This window comes from Phoenix dactylifera, chromosome 14, assembly GCF_051530095.1.
Source record: "Phoenix dactylifera cultivar Ajwa chromosome 14, Ajwa_hap1_PhDact_Kaust_v1.1, whole genome shotgun sequence".
Taxonomy (NCBI): Eukaryota; Viridiplantae; Streptophyta; class Magnoliopsida; order Arecales; family Arecaceae; genus Phoenix; species Phoenix dactylifera.
In genome coordinates, this window is record NC_143203.1 from 21148986 (window position 1) to 21171647 (window position 22662).

The 22662-nt window shown below is 38.3% G+C and overlaps 2 protein-coding genes across 2 annotated transcripts; one reads left to right on the forward strand and one right to left on the reverse strand.

Annotated features, from left to right (window-relative positions):
• The first annotated feature begins 3982 nt into the window (after window positions 1-3982).
• Window positions 3983-11115, forward strand: LOC103719321 (1-acyl-sn-glycerol-3-phosphate acyltransferase-like). Its single transcript, XM_008808518.6, has 5 exons — window positions 3983-4640; window positions 10000-10149; window positions 10343-10441; window positions 10522-10614; window positions 10704-11115. Exons 1-5 carry the CDS (start codon window positions 4314-4316, stop codon window positions 10974-10976), a joined length of 942 nt encoding a protein of 313 aa, XP_008806740.2. The 5' UTR covers window positions 3983-4313; the 3' UTR covers window positions 10977-11115.
• A 2201-nt stretch (window positions 11116-13316) lies between these two features.
• LOC103719322 (RNA-binding protein L) lies at window positions 13317-21364 on the reverse strand. The gene is made up of 7 exons (XM_008808519.6): window positions 20694-21364; window positions 18469-18928; window positions 15121-15176; window positions 14911-15041; window positions 14724-14820; window positions 14486-14632; window positions 13317-13642 (listed from the first exon to the last, which is right to left on the reverse strand). The coding sequence occupies exons 1-7, from the start codon at window positions 21084-21086 to the stop codon at window positions 13640-13642; spliced, it is 1287 nt and encodes a 428-aa protein (XP_008806741.2). The 5' UTR covers window positions 21087-21364; the 3' UTR covers window positions 13317-13639.
• Window positions 21365-22662: the final 1298 nt, after the last annotated feature.

Consider the following 22662-nt stretch of genomic DNA (forward strand, 5'->3'; position numbering starts at 1 on the left):
GCGGCTCTCAGCTCCGCACCCGAGATCGATATGTCGAAGAGTTAGCTGCCCCCTGCAACCACGTTCTTGGCAGACGGGTCTCGAATAACAAAACCCACGCAACCCCTCATACCTCCGTCCAAGATAGATCCATCGAAATTGACCTTGAAGAAACTCGGGGGTGGGGGCTCTCAGGTGAAAAACACCATACAGGACTTTAACATGTGTTTGATAAACAAATAAAAAAATATTTTTTTATGACAAAATGACCATAAAGGACATTGTAATATTATAGAACAAAACATAATAAAATATAATATGTATTGATATATAAATATATGATATAGTATAATATTACTATAATATAATATAATATTATTATAATATAGTAATATAATATTATATAATATAGCATAATAATTTAATATAATATTAAATTATTTAACATAACATATCAATGTATTATGATATAATGTAATATAATATTATATTTATAGTATAATACAATTTTTTAAATAAAGGTATAAAATATTATAATTATTAGTGTAAATTAATTTTTTTATAATATAACATAATATTAAATTATTTAATATAACATATTAATGTATTATGATATTATATTATATTATATTATATTATATTTATAGTATAATACAATAATAAAGGTATAAAAATATTTTCATGATTTATAGTATAACATAATATTTATAGTATAATATAATATTATATTGTTTGCTGGGACTCCTGCAGATTTTTATGATTATAAAAGAATATTTTGTGTAATTGTTATATTTTATTATGAATATATTGGTTTAAAAAGGAAAAATATTATAACTCAAAACAGTTTTCCGACGGGGCCTAAAAGTATTTGTCTGAAGAAGCTTCTTACCGAATTTTTTACCAAATACTCCTATTTCATCTAAAAGTATTTTTGGAAGGGTAGAAAGTGCTTTTTGGCCCTCGAAAAGCTCTGCCAAAAGGAGCTTAAGTAGCTAACGACCGATTACCCTTGTGCAATATATAAGAGATTTGACAAGCATGCTGATGAGATCCAAATAATAAAGATGCATTATGCGATATAGATCATTGGATAAGATTCAGATGTAAGGATCCGTGCGGGCATACGTTTAGTCCCACATCTGTGATTTGCCTAATAGATTTTTAGTACTTATACAGAATCAAGAAATCCAAATAATATCTTCTAACTAGCCATTTTGGATGAGGTTCCAGGTTGCTATACAAGATATAACTATTGAAGAATTGTCATCAATGTATAAATCAACCTTCAACCTGACTATAATCCATCACATTCATTATATTGGATGGGAATTCAAGGATTGTGACCAGTTGGTTAACCAGACCGATGACCCAATGATGCTCATTCTCTTATCTTAAATATTTACAATATTAAGTTCTACTTTCATTCTTTTCTGGACCATCCGAATATCTTAGGTTCTCTTCTTTGGGATTCCATCTATTGAATGGGCTTTGTGATGTGATCTAGTGAATGTATTAATATAAGTTTTGTTTAAAATAACAGTGGTATATATATATTTTTGAGTTTTTTTTAATGAATATCCTTCTAAAAATTTAAATTTTTATGAATATTCTTTTAAAATTTAAAATTATTTATGTACACTCATAAAATACTATTTTTAATACAAATGCTCCTCATATAACGGTTCTTCTAATACTATTAATAAAAATCATATTTATTTTAATTAAAAATAAAATAAAATTTTGAAATTATTTTTTTGTTCTTCATCATGATTGCTTTATAAATATTGCTTTTTGCATATTTACCAATTAAAAATATTTTAATTATTTTAATTTGAGACTGTTAATTTTTTAACAACATTAGATGGCGTAGATATATATATATACAAAATAAGGATAAAAAAAGAGTAGAATAGCAAAAACAAATATTGTACATTGATATATATATATATATATATATATATATTATTTTTTGAAGGGTATTCAGGAAAAATTTGATATTTAGGGTAATATTTTTTAAAAAATAGCAGCTAGCCTCTGTTCTACCCAATATCTCGTCTCGTGTGGGGCCCAAGGCGGTTTGTATGTCCAAGTCGTGGTCAAATTTTTTGTCCGCTAGTTGGTTCCCCGGACTTTAAGCCACATACGACTCCTCTAGATGCCGCCAATCCCACGCCACCCAGTCACTGCCTGCCACGACGACGAGGGGCCGTCGTAACGCCACCAAACACATGCTCCTGCAATCCACGTGGCGCTTTGACAGACCACAGGCTTTCACACACCCACAAAGGCCCGGAAAATTGGGACTGCAATTTTTCTACATGGCGTGGACACGTGGCTGTGCAGGCCACCAATCACGATGCACCTCGATCGAGCTGCTCATTAATCACAATCGTTTGTTTTTATAACGTGGCATTTTGATGAATAGCGGCCGTGGGCTCAACTCTACGATCCCCTTAAAAACTAATATTTTTCTCAAAATATATTATTTATTAAATTTTTTTTTTTTGAAAGAAAGAGAGGAGGGGGCAGGAAGAACCTCCCCGCATAGTAACCTCCACCGGAGCATGTTCGATTCAGATCGCAAATTTCTACGTGCCCTCTCCATTCGTGGTTACCCACATTTGAGTACGTTACTCTAGCACCATTTTGATTGCAGCGGACTAGTAGCACTCCCACCAGTGGCGTCCAGGCGTGGGGCATCTGATCTCCAAATTTAATCGACGCCCGCGCGTTTCGAAGCTGGACCACCCTGGTGGAAGACCGGCTTCGTTCGGCTACCACCTTGATGGTATTTAAATAAAAATAATGAATAATAAAAAAATATTATTATTATTTTCCAAACAGACAACCATTGAAACAATAACTGCTATTTATGTTAGAGCCAACCAATATAATACTAGTCAACATATTATAACATTATTTTTCTTTCTTAATTACATATAGTAACATAATAGAGGGGCTGAAACTATTATAATAGGCACTATAATATTATATCGGCTTTTATTTTAAACCTTAGTCGCCATCAGCCTTGGAAAGGGGGTGGTTCTATATACACCCCCCCTATTGCTCAGGACACCCCCCAAAAATTAAAAAAAAATTAAATACTCTCTACACCCCCCCATTTGCTAAGGACACCCCTAAAAAATTAAAAATTCCTAAATTACCCCCCACCCTCCCCACCCCCTCACCTAAATTGCTCTCTACACCCCCCAAACCCCCCCCACCCCGCTCTTCCCCTCCAAAACACCCACCGGCTTCTCCCTTCCGCCCAAAAAACCTCATTGAGGCACCTCCCCGGCCATCTCCCGAGCAACGAGCACCTCGCCGGCGGAGGAGGAGGGGGGAGGCGGAGGAGGAGGACGGGGAGGCGGGGGGAGGCGGAGGGGGAGGTGGGGGATGGGGAGGAGGAGGAAGGAGGACGGAGAGGTGGGGGAAGAGGAGTGAGAGGAGGTGGCGGAGGAGGACGGGGAGGTGGAGGGGGAGGACGGGGAGGTGGAGGGGAGGAGGGGGGGAGGTGGGGGATGGGGAGGAGGAGGAAGGAGGACGGGGAGGTGGGGGATGGGGAGGAGGAGGAAGGAGGACGGGGAGGTGGGGGAAGAGGAGTGAGAGGAGGTGGGGGAGGAGGAGGAAGGAGGACGGGGAGGTGGGGGATGGGGAGGAGGAGGAAGGAGGACGGGGAGGTGGAGGGGAGGAGGGGGGAGGTGGGGGATGGGGAGGAGGAGGAAGGAGGAAGGGGGTGTACTGAGAAAATTTCAAGGGCAATATGGTAATTACACTAAAGGTTAGTTTGGGTATTTTTTTTTTGGTTTTGGGGGGGTGTCCTGAGCAATAGGGGGGGTGTATATAGAACTACCCTTGGAAAGGGTGTGACTTTTGGTGTCGCTAAGAAAGTATAATTCCCATCTCACCCACTGGATTAAAGTGCAATTCCTTGTGCATTCGATCGCTGACCCAAGTCTTTCTGAGTCCCTACATATCAGTCGGGGGGTCTAGAATTAGAGTTGTCAGGGCGAGTGCGTCTAAAATTTCTTTTCCGTCTCAAAGGCAACCTCACCCTTCTACTTCCCCGTCCCTCTATCCTCTCTCTCTCTCTGTAATCTCCTCTTCTCTCTGAATAAATTTATCCTGGATTCCGATTTCCACCGATCCCCGCAGTTCCTTGCTCTTCAACAAATACTTATCCTTGATACAGATTCTTTTTCAAATTCTGCTCTTTAACCAAGCATTCAATAGTTTATAAATATTCCTCCTATCGGTATATCCGGTATATCTTAATCCTCCTCCTTTCTCCTTCGTCTTGTTGTTGGTACCGGAGTGGTGGATGGTACTCGTAGATGGACGGTTCAGGGGGCAGCTCGTTCTTGCGGGGCCGGCGGCTGGAGAGCTGCTTCGAAGCGAGCGTCCGGTCGAGGGGACCGGCGAAGGCCCGACCGGAAGATGCGGTCGGGCAGCCGGGTCCCAGGCGGGCCGCGGCGGCTGACTTCGTGGATGATGATAGATGGATTACTGTCATCCTGTCGGTCGTTAGGATTGTCGTTTGCTTTCTGTCGATGGCGGTTACAACGGCCGTGTGGGCCGCGATCATGCTGCTGTTGCTTCCTTGGCCATATGCTCGGATTAGGCAGGGGAACTTGTACGGGCATGTTACCGGGAGGATGCTGGTAAAGAATCTTAGCTGTTGTTTCTTTCAATCTTCTTCTCTCTTTTTTTCATTATTTTGCCGTGTCTTGTTATAGTGTGAACGGTTTATTTAGTGATTTGTATAACCGGGGTGTCCCGAGAGCCGTATGTAGTTGTGGATACGTGGATATTTCACCACATTTTTAGAGCAGCAAATAGATATAAGTTGATGTTGTTTTGTTGGCTGATTATTGCTCCGTGAGAATCTTACTTTCAAATAACATAAATTATTGCTTCTTATCTACTTGTTTTTAAGAATAAAATCTTGATGTTTCTTCTTCAGAATGTTGGTTGGTTGGTGGCTGGTTGGTAATCTCATGTTCATGTGATGAGTTGTACTGCTCTGTTCATTGTTCGATGCTACCAAGTCCTGAGCATATTGCTGTGCACGCTGGCTTGGTAAACATTATGTGATCATCCTTTGTTGATTTTCTTATTGTGGAAGAATTTGCTAAAAAGACCCTAATCCGGACGCATCCTTCGTTTGCATTAGCAATAGATGGTATTCTTCTGCGGGGCTATATTTGTAGATAAATGTCGAATGGCAAAACTCTGCTTTTTAATTATTTCTGAACTTTTCCTAATTGGCCATTTCTTTTATATAATTGTAGTTATCATTTAGTTGATTTTCTTATAGTTGAATTGACTATGCAGGTTGGTCTCGTTTAACTAATTCACTTGCAGGATTTTCCTGTTCTATTTAATTTTCCCTTCATTTATCAACTAGAATAAAAAATGGCTTGCAAACTGTTTTAATTGATATTTGGCATCATTTTGGTGCAAATAAGTACACTTGAAGTTTTTTTTCGCAAAAAATATTCTTGTTATTATCTTAAACCATTAGGTGTAAAGATTAAGATATCCTTGTAGAGGACTTCACCTCTGTTCTGAACACTATGCCTGCAATACCTCTTCCAAAATGTTGCCTGATTTTTTGCATTTTCTGAATTTATAGAATTTGGTCATGCATACTATTTACATGAATAGAGAATTATGATACAGTTTGGCACTTCAGTATGTAAGTTGTGCCAGAGAGATGAATTTGATTCCATCTGTTGAACATGCCTTATTTCTTTTCGTATAGGCTCTTTCCAAGTCCATGAGAACCCTAGAGGTTTCCTCTTTTTTTCTTTGACAAGCTTAAACTATGTCTTGTTCACTTACTAATCTTTTAGCTTTCATATAGGCCCCACTTCTGCCTGGAGTTGTATTAGCTTGAAATTTGGCTCTGGTTTAGAGGGTCCGCATCAAGCTAACAGCTGGCCATAAAACTTTCTCAAACTTTGATGAATCGTTCCTTGGATCATAAAGTAATCCCATATAGAGGTGATTGTGCTTGCTCATCAAGATTAAGGTTATTGTTGGCACCAATATTCACTTCATGTTATCTGATCTCTCACTAAGATATACATAAATGAACTTACATTCTTTTTCTTGGCTGCCACAATTATATGCGGGAAAGTGGAGTGTGGTGTAAATTTCTTTCCACATTACTTGAAAAATGAATATCAATGGAATTTTGACGCCATCAACTTTTTGACGCTCTGGTCTACTTGAAGTCCCCATGAATGTGTTTCCTAGAGATGCTGCTGGCCTTGGTAGGGTTTTACATTTTTTATTGTTGTTTTTGTACTTAAGGTTTGCTACTTCAAAAAAGTGACATTAGATTGCTTTTGTATGGTTATTTGTTTCTGTAGTAGTTGCTAGTGGTGCATGGAAATATGGGGCAAAATATGAAAATACTGACAAAAAAATGATGGTTGATACTTGGTACAGCAAAGTTTGGCTTCATAGTCAAAACATGGACACACTGGCTTTAACAATCTCACCCTAGCATTCCATGTTTTGATGTAGCTTTTCAGCTCTACTTGTTATTCTTATTTCAAGTTTGAAGTCCTGTATATCTTTGTTTTTGAGAAAATTTAGTTTGTTGTTTCAAACATGAAAGTTGTTCATTAATGGTGCAACAAGTTGACCACTTAACATAAAGAAGTGATTTTTTTTCATTCTTATTTAACTAATAATAATGTAAGCAAATTCAGAATTACTTTATTTTGAAAGTTAAAGTTAGTTAACTTTGTGCAAGATTACATGCCTTATTGTCCACAATACACTTATACATATTTATTTTTAATCTTCAAGATCACATGGAAGATAAAGCTGGGAAGAAAGGCAAATTATCATCATCTAGATAGGAAAGAGTGTGTCTTGGAAAGAAGGTCGGCAACTTGATTTCCTCATATCCAACCATGCGAGACTCTAGCATCATCCAAGAAAGAAGCAATGCTCTCAACTTTCATACAAGATTTTTAAAATCTTACAAGGGTTCAAAGCTTATATTTATCCATCCAACTTTGTTTGAAAGTCCATTTCAAGCCGCATTCTGCTGTATTTACCCATCAGTTGAATGGAATGAAAAAGGCATTGTTGCTCCTCTTAGGAGTCCTCCTTAGCTAGCTCGATTTAGGCTGATAGATCCATCACTGTTTAATTCATTCCAACCATGAAGAGGGATAAGGAACTGAATTGATGGAATAATTGCTATTTTTTTCATCAATTTATCTGAAATCTCTGCTTTGAATTTATGTGCATCCAATAGATCGTAACATCTGCAACACTTCTTTGAAAGGAGTTCATATATGCACTTAAATTTGCTCATTCCAGAACTACGAAACAGCAGATGAGAGAACAAATGTGGATGGGAGTAAGTCCAATCCCTGCATCTAAAATGAAGTGCTCATTCTCATGTAGATTATCTCAAGAACATCTTGGCCTCAAACCCATCTACAAACAGCATAGCTTCCAGTTATGTCTTTCTAGGCAAGTTCTCTACAGGATCAGTACTAGGCAAGTTAAACATGAATGTCATAAGCTAAAAGGAGCTCTTTTCCATCTGTGGCTAATGAGAATATGACCACTATAAGGGAAATTTTTTGTATGGTCATTGTACTCTACTAAATTTAACTTAAACGGTCATCAAGCGCCTTTGGAAGGATCTTCTTCTTTCCATTTCTTCCTCTTCCGTTTGATTCTTTCCCCATGAAGGTGCAAGGCTTCTGCAGGAACTTTTGTTGTTATACCTTTAACTCCGTTGTAGACATATAAGAGCATAGGTAAATCTGATCTTAAGAGATGGACAGCATTTGATGGTCCTGGTGCAAATACTGAGGTTTTTCTCAGAGTCATTAACTCTCTTTTCCTAATTCTAGCTTACATGCTATTTGATGCTGAGAGCAAGTCACAAGTTGGTCATCCATAGATGCTAACCTTGATGACCTAGTGGCTCATCAATGTCATCAATGTCACCAACAATATGGTCTGTTACCAAGAATAGGTATGGCATCTTGTTCCCACATAAGCTAACTATAGGTCTCTCAACTCACTTGCTCAATCTTTGGTCAAGTGAAGACAGCAGATTCATGATTAAGCTTCTTTCTTAAGTTTTTCTTCTAAACAGGTTTAAATGAAATAACAAGTTTAATTGTAAATTTTGCTAGTTTATTGATCCATATTGACTCAATTAGCATCGGTACCAATACTGACTCTCCAGTATTGCACATCCATTAAAAATGCAACTAAAACAATCCTAATAGCTTGACAAGCCTTAGAAACAAAAAAAAAAAAAGAAAAAAGAAAAACAAAAAAGGACTGGTAGCATCCCGATATGATACTAGGATGGGGTGCATCGGTACGGGGCAGATTGGTGCCATATCGGTCCAAACAAAAACTGGTACTAGCATCGGCGCCAGTTTTTAAAAACTTGATTTTGACATAGCTGTTGGAAATCTAAGAGATTGAAAATGTTTCAAACTTCGCATGGAAGTGAATAGGAAACGCAAAGGTATAATTTCCATTATCAATTTGTAAACAAGTGGGAAGCATAACAATATTTTGCCAATTATCCATTTGGAAATGAACAGGATATTTCTTATTACCCATTCGGAAACGAGGTCATTGCCATCATTCATGTGGAAAATGAATGGGGAGTGCAACATCATAATTACTATTAACCATTTAGAAATGAATGGGCCGTGCAACAAGATATTCCCCATTATTTAGGAAAGCTTGGAAAGTGGAACAAGACATTGGCAGTTGATGTGAATGAGGATGTATCGAGAATGAAAACAAATGAAAATGGCAGGCAATTTTTTTGAGAACTCATGGACATTTGGAAGATAGAAAATCATGAAAGTGAAATTCTGTTGGAAAATTTAACATAATCAGTTACACCGCAATGGTAAGAAGTGAGTAATGCTCTATTTGAGACAAAAGAACAATTATATATGAAAAAGCTCCAAATATTTAGTGACCAGAAGATCAACTTGAATTAGTTTTGACAAAAAATATGATTGCAACTGAGTACCTAAATGCCAACAATAGCGGAAACTTGTCAGGATCTTTGGAGAAGAAAGGACAACAATTGTAATAGAAACTGTTGTCATGATGGATAAATGATTCTTGCAATCAGTTGAGGAACTAGCTAATATTAGGATCCAATATCTGAACCAAAACTTGGTAGGCAAGATCAACCCCTAAGGATTCTTGGAAACAAATTACCAATTAAAATGTTGTCCAAGAAGCGAGGAATTGCAGACTAGACAAGGGGGAAAATGTGATAAACTATGACTAGGCTCTGGTTACAGTTAACAATAAATAATTCAGCATTGACTTATATCATGAGCAATTTATAGAAAAGTTTGGAAAAGGATGCTCCATCTATTCTTGATATCAAAAGAACAACAAATAAAAGGACTAATCTCTAGTACAATAAAGTGATGATGAAATGTTTGTGAAGCAGGAGAGGGGCTCTGCTTATGGCATCAATGACATCCTGTTGTACTTCACTTCCAATAACCGACTAAAGTCATTTTGGTTCAATTTCCTCAACCATCCACCATCTAATAGTATTTAAGATAAGAAGTTTCTATGCTTCTAAGACTGCTGAAATCCAGGTTTATGAGTCATCTTAAGCTATGTAGTATTAAAATTCAGTTAAGTAGGATTGTCAGCATAGTTAAATGATTTTTTTTTGAGGAGAAGTGTAATCAAATGGCCACCACAATATGTGGGGACATAGATACATACATGCACGCATGCATGCATGCACATACATATGCCTATGATGGAATTAGAGGTAACAAACCTTGATTTGAAATTGCGATTATGTTTGTTTAGTCTAATATCCACATTGCAGAGGTATATAGCCTTTAGTTAGTTTATTCTCAGTGTATGGAAGTCCAGTTTTATCCAGCTGCTGCATCTATTTTTATTATTAGTGTTGAGTAGTAGATAATATTTGTGCATCTTTTTCTGGGACTTTGATTCATCTTATGTCTACAGATGTGGATTTTAGGGAATCCAATAACAATAGAAGGCTCTGAATTCTCTAACACAAGGGCTATCTTCATCTGTAATCATGCATCACCTATAGACATTTTTCTTGTTATGTGGTTGACTCCGACGGGCACTGTTGGCATAGCTAAAAAAGAGGTCAGTGATATACATTCACTCAACTGCTATAATTTCATAACCCATCTGCTTTTGAAGAATGTATTATCTCATATACCAGGCTACCTTCAAACCCTTATTTGTAATTTTCAAAAGAAACTTAAAAATAACTCTTCTCCGAGCACCATTAGCTTCTATTTGGATACTGTAAACGACAGTGATTTTACTTGTCCAGATCATTTGGTACCCACTCTTTGGACAGCTCTATATGTTGGCAAACCATCTCCGAATAGATCGTTCCAACCCCACTGCTGCCATTGAATCAATTAAACAGGTTATCTTCACATCTAACAGTCCCATTTTTTCCCATGTCTTTTGATATATTTCTAGCTAATTTTTTGTTCTTGAGCTCAGGTAGCTCGTGCAATAGTCAAGAAAAAATTATCACTGATCATTTTTCCAGAGGGTACTCGATCAAAAACAGGAAGGCTGCTCCCATTTAAGAAGGCAATGACTATAATGTGCTTGCAAATTTATATGTTCATCCATTTTATTTTGTCTGCTTGTTTTTGTCATTTCTTCATTTTCTGATGCAGGGTTTTGTTCACATAGCACTTCAGACAAGGTTGCCAATAGTTCCAATGGTGCTGACAGGTACTCATCTAGCTTGGAGGAAGAACAGTTTGCGGGTCAGACCAGCACCTCTCACAGTGAAATACCTCCCACCCATAAAAACAGATGATTGGGAAGCAGAAAAGATCGACGATTATGTAGAAATGATACATGCCTTGTATGTGGATCACCTGCCTGAGTCTCAAAAACCTTTGGTATCAGAGGGGAGAGATGTCAGCAAAAGGTCAAATTCATAATGTTGGTCTCCTCCATGAATTATGTTGGTTATTATATTTTTTTGGTGAAAAAATATGTTGGTTATTATATGCTGCAATGTAATGAACATGGTTGTAAATTTAGAAATATAACTGTGCCTTCTTTTTTTCCCGGGTACCACCATGTGGAGTATAGAGACTTGAATACTTCATAGTGTATGGTTGGCAGCCAGCAGCAATAAACAGGATTCAGATAAATATTTCATTTGAAGGTAAATTTTGTTAAGCCTTCATGCCAGACTTTTTAAGATCGATGAGAAATTTATAATTTGCAGTTCCAGAACAGCTGATCCGTCTACGATAAGTTCATTGCAGGAGAAGACCATGCAATCATGTTTCTTGTGGACGTTGGGTTAGCATATTTGTAGAATTTTCGATATAAGAGATCGCCTAAGAGTCATCTTTTTCTCTTTTATAGCATAGCTACAACTTAACCATGATGTCTTGTCTTCAGCCATAGAGCCAGCTTTATAAATCTTGATGCGCCAATCTGTGTAGTTGCAACTTTGTAAGCTTTTCATAGTTCTGATTGATATTAGTGAACACAAGATGCAGATCAAACATTTGGCATTCCTGCTGATTTCTTTATCAGCACAAATATCATAATCCCGTAAGCTTTTCCTATTAGAAAGAATCTTAGATAGGATGGCACTTGCACCAAAATAGGAGTTGGTTTGCTTAAAAGAAATGCCAGATGTATCCAAATTGCTTTGAGGGATGAGAACCTAGCTTGTAAGAGATGAAATGCTGTTCAAACTCTTTAAAAGAGCTTTGTTTGGTTACTATAATTAATTCAATAATGACCCTTGCTGAACTATCACTTCCAGAAATTTTTCAAAATGAAATTACTAAACAAAATTTGAACTGTAAGTTTCTGTGGACCATGTGAAGTGCTACTTTCGGTCACTTGCTCAGAAATATTCTTCATACATGTTTTGGATATACTCTCAACACAGCCTCCAAATTATTAGTTAAAGGAAAAAGTTCGCCATTCATGGGTTGGTGAAGTGGGTCTGAGGGGGAACGTTAATGGCAAATCCAGCATGGCACTGCCATAGAGGTGGCTTTGGATCAGGTTGAAACAATTACGGGTGACTTTTTTTTTTTTGAGAAACAGATATGGGTGAGTTTAGTTACCAACCAAATTATAATTCTAGATCCTGTATTCATATTGTTTCTAAATAGAATTTGTAATTGCCTTTTCATTTGTTCTTTTGAGCAATCCTTTCATACTTATGGGTTTAGTATTAGAGGTTATTTCCGGCTTTAGTGTGTAATTGTGTAAAATTTAAGCTCCAAAAAAATATTTTTTGAATAATCTTGCCATTGAAACCCATTTCTTCCAAATATTATGCTAATTTCTTAGGTAGAAATAACGAAGAAAAACTTCCTTATCCGTTTTTGTTTTATCACTTAATTTTCTTTGATGGACCATGAGTGAGGCCAAGGAAAAGAATTTAAACATGGAACATTCTCATGGATAACCAATAAATGTTAATCCTTGCTTGATGAGCATGTCTTAGTGTATGCTCGTTGAAATGGAGCATTGGTCGCAAAGCTGGACTTCATCGAGCACTTCTAGGATTAGCGAATCCTCAATTCCAATAAGAAAAGGAAAGCGTAAACCTCCTGACTGTGAGAGTTGACGTCCTCTGGATTGAAGAGGAAGTCCTAGACTCAACAAAAAATGAACGAACTTGCAAGGAAACATGCTCCAAACTGATAATTTAATTGAAGGTTAGATTTTTAAAATTGAAGATCGCATAGTTTAAATCTAAATATGGTTCACTTATTTCTGATGACACTGAATTTCTTTACAGCTCCATTTATGGAAGAAAAAGGATTAACCAAAGAGAACTAAAAAAATGTTGCAAGAACAAGCACTTACATCTTACAAGAACAGCCATCTTTACTGGATTTGCAGCAAAGGCCACCAAAAGCCCGGAAAAGGCAAGAGCGAGATGGCGAATTTCTAACCCTCACCACCATGTCATCAAAGAATACGACTATACGAGTAGAAGAGAGGGAGAAAATATTCAGTGCATATGAAATAAAACATGGCAAAGGAAACATAAAAGTATAAAAGAGAAAAAGGGAGAGAACCCTATTTCCACCGCCCCCTCCCTAAATGTAGCCACAAGGGAGAGAGAGAGAGAGAGCGGTTTAAATTTCAAACCGAAGAAGGGAGAGAGAACCCGATTTTCTCTCGCCTTCCACCACCGCCCTTCAATCCATCAACCATCCACAGAGGAGAGAGAGAGCGGTTTAAATTTCAAACCGAAGAAGGGAGAGAGAACCCTATTTTCTCTCCACAAAACAGACTAAGCATCAAAGATCACACAGATTCTATATCATAGTTCAAAATAAGAAATAGTCATACACAGCAAAGCATATATTCCCATCTAAACTTCAACAAAGCAGTCATCACAACGCCGAATGCATAGTCGTTCCACTAACAAAAGATCCCAAAGATTCAGCCAGCATTACAAAGTTGAAAGATGAAACAAAAGAACCGAATCGGTCGCATTTGTATATGAGAAACCTCATAAATTGCAAATACCAACCATCCGGGTCGAAGAAAAACTTATCCAATTGCTACCATCGCTAACATCCAGATCGGAACTCAGCTTCATGTCTCTGAAAGTTCACTGCAAAATCCAGATATGAATTGGTTAGCTCCAACATGTGCCAAAACATAAAAAACAATCATATAGACAAGGATGCAATAAAGGATAAGTATATATATATGTGTGTGTGTGTGTGTGTGTGTGTGTGTGTGTGTGTGTGTGTGTGTGTGTATATGTATATGTGTATGTGTATATATATGTATATGTATATGTGTATATATATGTATATGCATATGTATATATATATATGTATATGTATATACGGCACCCCTTCAAGAATTATAAGGGCCGTCAATTTGGTTTTGTTCGTTAGTGAATGACAACCAGAAAATGGCCTTCCTTTTCCATGCATCCCTTCATTTCCTGCCTAAATAACAGAATCAGAATGGCAGTTCTGATCTTCAACTTCCAATAACCATTCTGAATTTTTTTTTGACTCTTACGAACCAAACATAGTGCAGGTGCTATCATGACATACGAGGACATCACTCTCGGAAAAAATCAGGGAAGGAAAACAGATATTCAGTTCCTATAGATATCATGAAATGCAATTCTAAAACATTGAGATGGCATTCCTGATCAATTAATGCCTAGGAAGCATTAAACCATGATTCTGAAATGGGTGTGCTGCTGCCGGTGGGGGCACGCACATTTGCATGTGCCTGCAGCGCATGGACGTGCATGAGCCTGTCTAGGATGCACAGGACCACGCTTTCTAAAGGGGGTGGCATGCATACTTGATAGAAGCCCAGATAAGGCATCACAAAAGAATTAAGCAGGAAAAGACAATATGCATTAAGACAACATTCAAAATACAGTCATATAAAAAAGGTCAGGAAAGTAGGCAGCAAGGAGCGCCGTTACCTGCTGTTGCTGATAGTTCCCGTACCCTGGATAGGCTCCATAAGCATACATGTTAGGATCTTGGGGTGGTTGGGCATAATTGTACGCTTCATAGCCTTGTCCATAGCCATAATAGCTACCATTCCATTGGTTGGGGTCCGGTTGTGGCTGAAAACATCCGCAAGACATGTTTTAAAACCAGCTAGATTTACTGGAACCAAAACAAATATGCTTGGAGGTGAGGTGAGTAACACTTAACCTGTTTGTTAGTAGGACTTCGACCCCATGAGAGCCGTATATTTTGCCCCCCCAACTGAGTTCCCTGCAGCATTAGCAGGGCCTCCTCTGCACATGGCCTGAGAAGTATCATAGAATATATTAAAACGTAAAACAAGCAGTTCTGATACTTCTAGCATGAAGTTGGGTCAAATTTGAATATTGCAAACCTGTTAGCAAATTGGACGAACCCACAATGCTTGCCAACAGGTATCTTTACATGGACCAACTCGCCATATGGGCTAAAAACCTGCCGCAAAACTTCTTCAGTAACATTTGAATCCAGCCCACCAACAAAAATCTGCACCCAGCATGGAAGCTTATCAGAATACAGGGAATAAGTCGCTGTTATCGCATAAAAAATAGCAAAAAGTACGCACGGTTGTATTATTTGGATCATTCTCGGACTGAGTTCCAGTAGCAGATTGAAAAGAAGCTGCAGAAACAATATAAGAAAAATGCCTACCGTAAGACTCTCAGAGAAAAAGTAGAGGTAGAATCTAATCGCACCTGATGGGTTCAGTATACAGTCTGCTTCCAAAAGGTGTAATAGATTGTACCACAAATAAAAAAAGTGTAACAGATGCAGAAGATCCGAGTTACATACTGGGCATCCTTCATTATAGAGAGGTCAAAAATAAAGAAAAAGCAAAAAATTTCAAATATAAGAGCCACCAGATGCTACTTTAGTTTGATGATTCCATTAACACAAATGCAACCAAATACAATACCATAGGCCATAAAATTTGAAGATAGCAGCAAATCACTTTGCACCTGTGATAATTTACCCGTAAGTTCGTTCTTAGAGATGAGATTCCCTGTTTATGCTGAAAAAGAAAATTGCTGGGGATACACACCAAACCACTCATAAAATCCTCTCCGCCTATGAAGAGAATGATATAAACAGCTGGATCAACTCATTACTAAGATATGAAGAGAATAATACACACCAAACCTTCTCCGCTCATAAAACCTTATCACATATCGCCACTAAGATATATGCTCCCTACTCCCTAGTGTGTTAAAATGTGGTGCATGAGGACATATGCAGCAGCATATGCACAGGAGGTCCCTTGACTGCACCGTGGTCCTTATATGCAGCTACTATATATAGTTGAGCCACATGCCACCTGAAAAGGCGGTTTGCTTAGCACTATGTTGATGCTTATGCAGCTGGATTATCATTATGCAGCAGGATTATCATTATGCAGCTGTCTATGGGCTACCATATATATGATCACTCTTACACAAGCCCATGCTAAACCGGCTAGTTAATGGTTTGGTTGGATGTGTATATATTAATAACAACAATATGTTAACTATGTTATAATTATTTCTATCAAGAATTATGTACTAATTAGTAAGTTATTAGATGGTATTATTAATATTACTATTACTTTTTTTTTTGGGTGAAAAAGATATGGCTACTATCATTTTTTTCATGTATTTTATTTATTTTTAGATATTTAAAAACTAACTACATATGTCCACAAAATACAGCCCACATGACACATGCACAACACAGTGCTTGACTGCCTGCATAGCCATTTAAAACACTGATGTTCTCGGGTTAGATTTAGATCTCTCCACCATTCAGCAATCACAAAGACTATTTGAATATTACACAGGCTCCAAGAGTGTGCAACCTTCTAAGTTTTAAACAAATGAGTAACATTTTGCCCATCTGATACAAAAAATGTATTCGTCAATGGCATGTGGGTAACTTTTGCAGATGCAAGGCAAACAACCATTATCCATATAAGGGAGAAGTACTCAATAGAGCACTGCATTACCTTAAAATGCAGGCTTGAATATCATTCACCGGGAGATGAATGTATCCAATTCCCAAAAGTATAGTACCATCTGTTCTCAACAGTTTGGATGAGAAGTTACAGAACTTTCAAGGTTAGCTGATTTCTTTTATTCTGTGTCAGAAGCCGCAAAAGTAGTTCTAAAACCAACAATAGTCAAATTTAGTTGCTGCAAAAAGATATAGACTATAACTGGGAGAACAGCTTGGTTCAAAACAAATAAAATTAATTCATTCTTAATAATAGATTAAGGCAATTAAATACTCATAGATCAAGAAGAGTTTTCGCTAGAACAATCATGAGTAAACCGGATCACCCACTATGTGAAGATCAATTACAATGAAGAATTTCAACAGTGTCATTATTATCATGCAAGTCATACAGGCTCTACATCAAAAACAACAAAACAAAAAGACCGTGATCTTTTACATCATATGGTGGGGTCAAACAATAAAGATGAAGGACAATGGCACTTCTCTATGGAACATCTTTTCTTCATCTTAAAATATCAATTTACAGCATAACAAAATTTTTTCTTCCGCCTTCATTAGCCTTGAGAAGCAAATAAAGATAAACCAGCATGAGAAAGAATGCAGGTAATGTAGGGCAATATTTTGCAATATTACTGTAATCTGAATAAGAAGCTACGAGCAAATCAGGTGTAACCTGAAGTTAGCCTTCAACTCAAATGATGCTGAAAGCATTCGATCATGCTATCATCCAGGGCACATGCTAGATAAGTTCCTCATCTTTGCATGGGTGCCCAACAGGCTTAATTTATCAGCTATTGTATAGTCATTCCGTCTAAAGACGTACAAAGCTTCATATAGAGAGCTGAATAAAAGATGGGGTAGATGCATATAGATCATCAAAAATAACTTTGTCCAGTCCCATGGAACAAGACTTAGTACAGTCAACACAAATAATGAGACTGCTAGTTGAAAGATCATGAAAACAAAAAATTCATAAAGGAATGCATAAACATGACACCAATTAAAAAGGGCTAAATATCGCATATCAGTCACTCTGGAGGCGACATAAAATCGATCATCAATCTTGAAGAGGAGCTCCCATAAAACCAAAACCTAAAACACGAACCCCAATCAACTATCAAAAACCCCAAAGGAAACAGTTTCCTGCACAGATACAGAGTAATGCAAAGGAATTTTCTAAAAGATCCAGAGCAGCATCTCAAATGAATTAATTCAAAACTTAGAAGGAGATTGAAATTGGAAAAAATATAACTTGGCTGGGAGCTCTTTAAATGTAACAAACTGGGAAAAGGAGATGAAATGAGGAGCAGACAACTCTTTAATTCTAAGGAACTGACACAAAGAATTGAAAGTATAGAAGCACTAAAAATGTAACGAACTCAAATGTTTAAGAAGAATGAGCAGCATTGGTTGCCACGAAATAGCTAACAACAAAATTATGACATAAACAATAACACTGACCTAACCGAGGCCACGCACTAAAGAAGATATGCATCTCAGCTGAATTCAGTTCCAGGCCCCTAAATGAAGAGAGCCTCTTGGCATCCTGCTTCGAGACAACATGAGTTTTTATAAGTTTTTTTTAAGTTTTATTACTCACAACTGCATTAAATTAGCCCAATTCACAAAGGAAATGATAGGAAGGAAATGACTTTGTGCATGCCGCTTATCTTGAAGTGTATGACTGGGAAATAAAACAAGCTAAGGTAGTAGATTCCGCTCTATGAAAATCTAAGAACTAAACATTCAAAGGATTACTCCAAATGTAAATACAGGATATATGAACATTGAATTGAATAATGCCTCAATGATTCACATCAGTAAGTGAACAAATTGTTACTAGTTCCTGCAAAACAGTCTCCAATTAATGACATAGGAAGAAATGTGTTATAATAAAAGTGAAAAAAAAAGTGTCTTTGCCTACCTTTTGGTTGAACTCCCATAGTTTTCTTGGACGTGGCAGGACCAATCCGCATAGGCCTTGTCGAACAGAACATCCCATTCATTTCAGCCATGGCACGTGTTTGTTCATTTACATCCCCAAACCTCACAAAACCATAGCCCTTTGACCGTCCAGTAATTCTGTCTGTTACAACTTTTGCCCCTTTGACAGAGGAATAGTGACTCCTGAATGTCTCTTGTAATATATAGTCTGTAACATCTGCAGCTAAATCCCCAACAAATATTGTATAATCAGGAGTATCATCACGTTTCTCTCCAGCACTAGCCCAGTTCAATCGGAAAACTTGCTCTACATTAGGCATCATTTGTCCATTATATGTCTGAAGAACTCGTTCTGCAGAAGCACGGTTTGCAAACTCGATAAAACCATAACCTTGCAATTGCCCAGTCAGCTTGTCGCGGATGAGTTTAACTGAAACAACCTGCAATGTTGAATAGCCATGGAACAAGTTGAAGAAACAAACTCATTCGTAAAAAAAGTACGCAATCAAAATGTTTGGAAGATTACATATATCTCGAGAAAATTAAAATACTTTTCATTCTACAAGTTCTGCAATCACATACGACCATGACCAACAACAATCTCATATACTTAGTACATTCGGACATAAATTGTCATCTTAATGAGCACAGAAGAGAGGCAAAGCACTTGCTCAAATAATAGAAGGAAAAAATAAATAACACACAGCTGGTATACAAGAGTGGCCAAAATTGTTTCTATTTATCTTAACAATTCCATCATATATTGGAGTAAATAAACGAACAAAGGAAACCATATAAAAGTGAATAGATATTAGAAAAATAAAAAGATAAACGGATCAAATGGGAAAATTTATATTAGAATAAATTTCTGAAAGCAACATAAAAAATGAAAATGAACAACAGCTCAGCTATTAGAGAAAACTTATTAGAGGAACGTAGAATAAGGTTGTGGACTTTTTATTGCTCAGAAGAGTAGTTCATCTATTAGAGGAAACTAATTTAGGATGCCAAACTATTCCTTTGTGTAGCTCTCTTACTTCCTAAGATATATTTTTCCTTTCCTCTTTCATCTACCTTTCTTCTGCTTCCCTCATCATTCCCCATCATTAATTCTAACTGCCTATATTTTAACCATAAAATATGGATGCTCCTTAAAGCTTTCCGTAGCCTACTATCTAAATCCTGAAGCAAGATCTAAGCATCACCTACCCTATGAATCTATAATTAAGAATTAAAATTCTCCATTATTTTCTTTCAGAACTTCTTGTTGGCACATCACACTGGTCATCCCTTAATATTTCAAAGCAACCCTTCATTCACAATTTTTGCACCTCCTGCCAAATAACATCGACTAGGATATAAAGAATTCATAGTTTTTTCTTTCCTTTTACTCTTTCCCCTTTCTAAAGAGAGGCCTAAATCTCTTAAAGTAACTTTTCTGGTAGTAAACAAATAATCTTTTCAAACCCTCAATTTCTTTGGCATAAAGCCTTCCTAAGTCCATGTGCAAAAGCCTTCTCCTAGGGATCATCATGGAATCATTTTCTATACGCCCTACAAGTGTTTATGACTTTACAGTGTGCAGCAATAAAATAACAGGGGTCTAAACAATTACTAGCTAGAGAAGCATATCATCTGAATTCAAGTGCATGAACCGAGATTTAAGAGAGATGAGATCTAGAACCAGATTGCTTTTTTTTTGAAATCAAGCAATCCAATCTTCAAAAATACCATTCTCAAGGAAGCATAATTCTTTTATAAAACAAACATACAGAAATCTCCAAGGAGTATTTCTAAAATTCTTGAACCAAAGAACAGGAACCCAACCTCGCATAGCATCCTTAGCTTTTGAACTCAACAGAAAACATGCACACACGCCCATGAAAAGACGTAAACATAGGCATGAAGCAATCTCCTTTCCAATTCGTTATCACAATCTCACAGATAAAACAGTATTGCAATATCTAAACCTTTTTACCCAGTTTACGCAACGAATTATACTAAGAAATATGTATCTCACTAACCAGAACAATGATCAGATGGTAAATACCATGAAATAATCAACGTACACTAATTTCGCATCAGAAATCCATATAAAGACGCCAATAAAAAAGACGTAAATTTATTGACGACTACAGGCATATATTTAACACAAGAATCACAGATGACAGCGATAAGGTAAAAAGAGAACTGATGGAGTGTCACCTCTCCAGTGTGAGCGAAGCAGCCGTGGACGTAGCTCTCGTCCATCCAGTACTGCAGGTCGCCCATCCAGAGAGTGCGGATCTCGTCACCGGAGGCTGGCTGGGGCGCCGCGACTGTCACTGGGGAAGGCGCAACGGCCGGGACGGGGGTCGGGACCGGGTACTGGGGCGGGGGCTGGAGCTGCGGCGGCGGCTGCACCGGCGGAGGGATCTGGGAGGGCTGCTGGTTCCACATGGGCTGCGGTTGGGCCTGGGGGTACTGCGGCGGCGGCATCATCGCCCACTGCTGCTGCGGCGGCGGCGCCGCCTGCTGCTGCGGCGGCATCTGGTGCTGCTGGGCCATCGGGGGCGGGACCATCGGCGGCTGCACCATTCCTCCGGCGGGTTGCATCATCTTGGAAGAAGGGGAAAGAAGGGAGACGAGATGAGACACGAACCCTAGGAAAGAGAAGAGAACAAACAACCCTAGCCCTAGCCTTGGGTAAGATAATAGGAGGGTAAAGAAGGAGACAAGCTCTAGGAGCGGAAACCCTAACCCTAGAGAGTAGGGAGGGATAGGGAAAGAGAGGGAGTGGATAAGGGCGGGGGAGGAGACAACCCTAACCCTAGATTAGAATCAGGGATCGAGCACCAGAAAAGAGGGGTTTGGGATGGGAGTTGGGACTGAGACGCGGTTGAAAAGGAGAGGAAGAGGGTCCGAGATATTTTGTTGCATGTTAAATTACCTTGCTACCCCCATAATTGGTGCAAAATGGGAAGAGCTTTCGATAGAGCTCTCTTCCTGTTACCCTGCATTACATATCAATCCATACATACAAATACTGCTCATACATGGAGCAAATGCACTCCAGGAAAGAGATTGCCCAAGTATGAATGGCTCTTTTACTCTTAATAGAATTGTCTGCTTTGTGTTTCTCTCTATGATAACTTAATCTCGCAAGAGAATTGGTTGTATTTTGATTCATAACACTATTCTTGTGGCCATTCAATTAACAATATGTCTGAACCACTGGAGAATTGGATGGTCGACTATTGCTAATACCCACCCTATCCAATCTAGGTAGAACCTAGTAGAACCTAGACTCCTAGGTAGACCAAATCAAAACTCATGGAATCATCATGGCTATGTTTTTTTTTTTTTTTTTGCTAGATCGGGTGATTCATACAACACGTGTATGGATGCACCCAATAAAATCAGAAAACAAAATATCACAGAACTTCCGAGGCAGCTCTCCATCCCTCACCCACAGGATGCTACTGGCATGGTTAGCAACGTACGTGGCCACCCAATCCGCAACCTCGTTGGCTTCTCTAAACACATGTTTCACCTGGACAACCCCTCTGTCCCTCATCATCATCATCCAAATACCGTGAATCAAGGAATGGTCAGCAACAACGACCCTCGGATCTTCTGGATCCAGCTGATGACCGTAGCCGAGTCACCCTCCAAGATGACTGAACTAGCTAAGAGCATACGCTGAGCGTGTCGAAGATCTGCCCAGGCAGTTCTCAGCTCCACACCAGAAACCGTGCAGTCAAATAACTGACAGCCTCCCGCTGCCACAATCCTGAAGTTCGGGTTCCTGATGACGAAACCCGCTCCACCCTTTGTGCCTCCATCCAGCACTGACCCATCAAAATTGACCTTGAGGAAGCTTGGAGGTGGGAGAAGCTGCCGAGGCGGAATGGGAAAGGCTCTCCTCGAAGAGATAAGCCCTCTGCCCATCGGAGGAGCTCCCCAAAAATGAGATCACCGGCTAGAACCAGCTCATTCCATAAGATCATGGCTATTTTGATCGGAGGTCGAGGTAGGTGATGAATGCTATTTGAAATGGGAATCCCCATCTCCAGAAAATGTTTGATCATAAAATTGGAGAGCATTTTTCCTGAATGGAGATATTAGTTATTTCTTGCTTCAATCCTTCCAGGTATTGGATCACGTACAACTCTAGTAGCTCATTTTTCTCTCT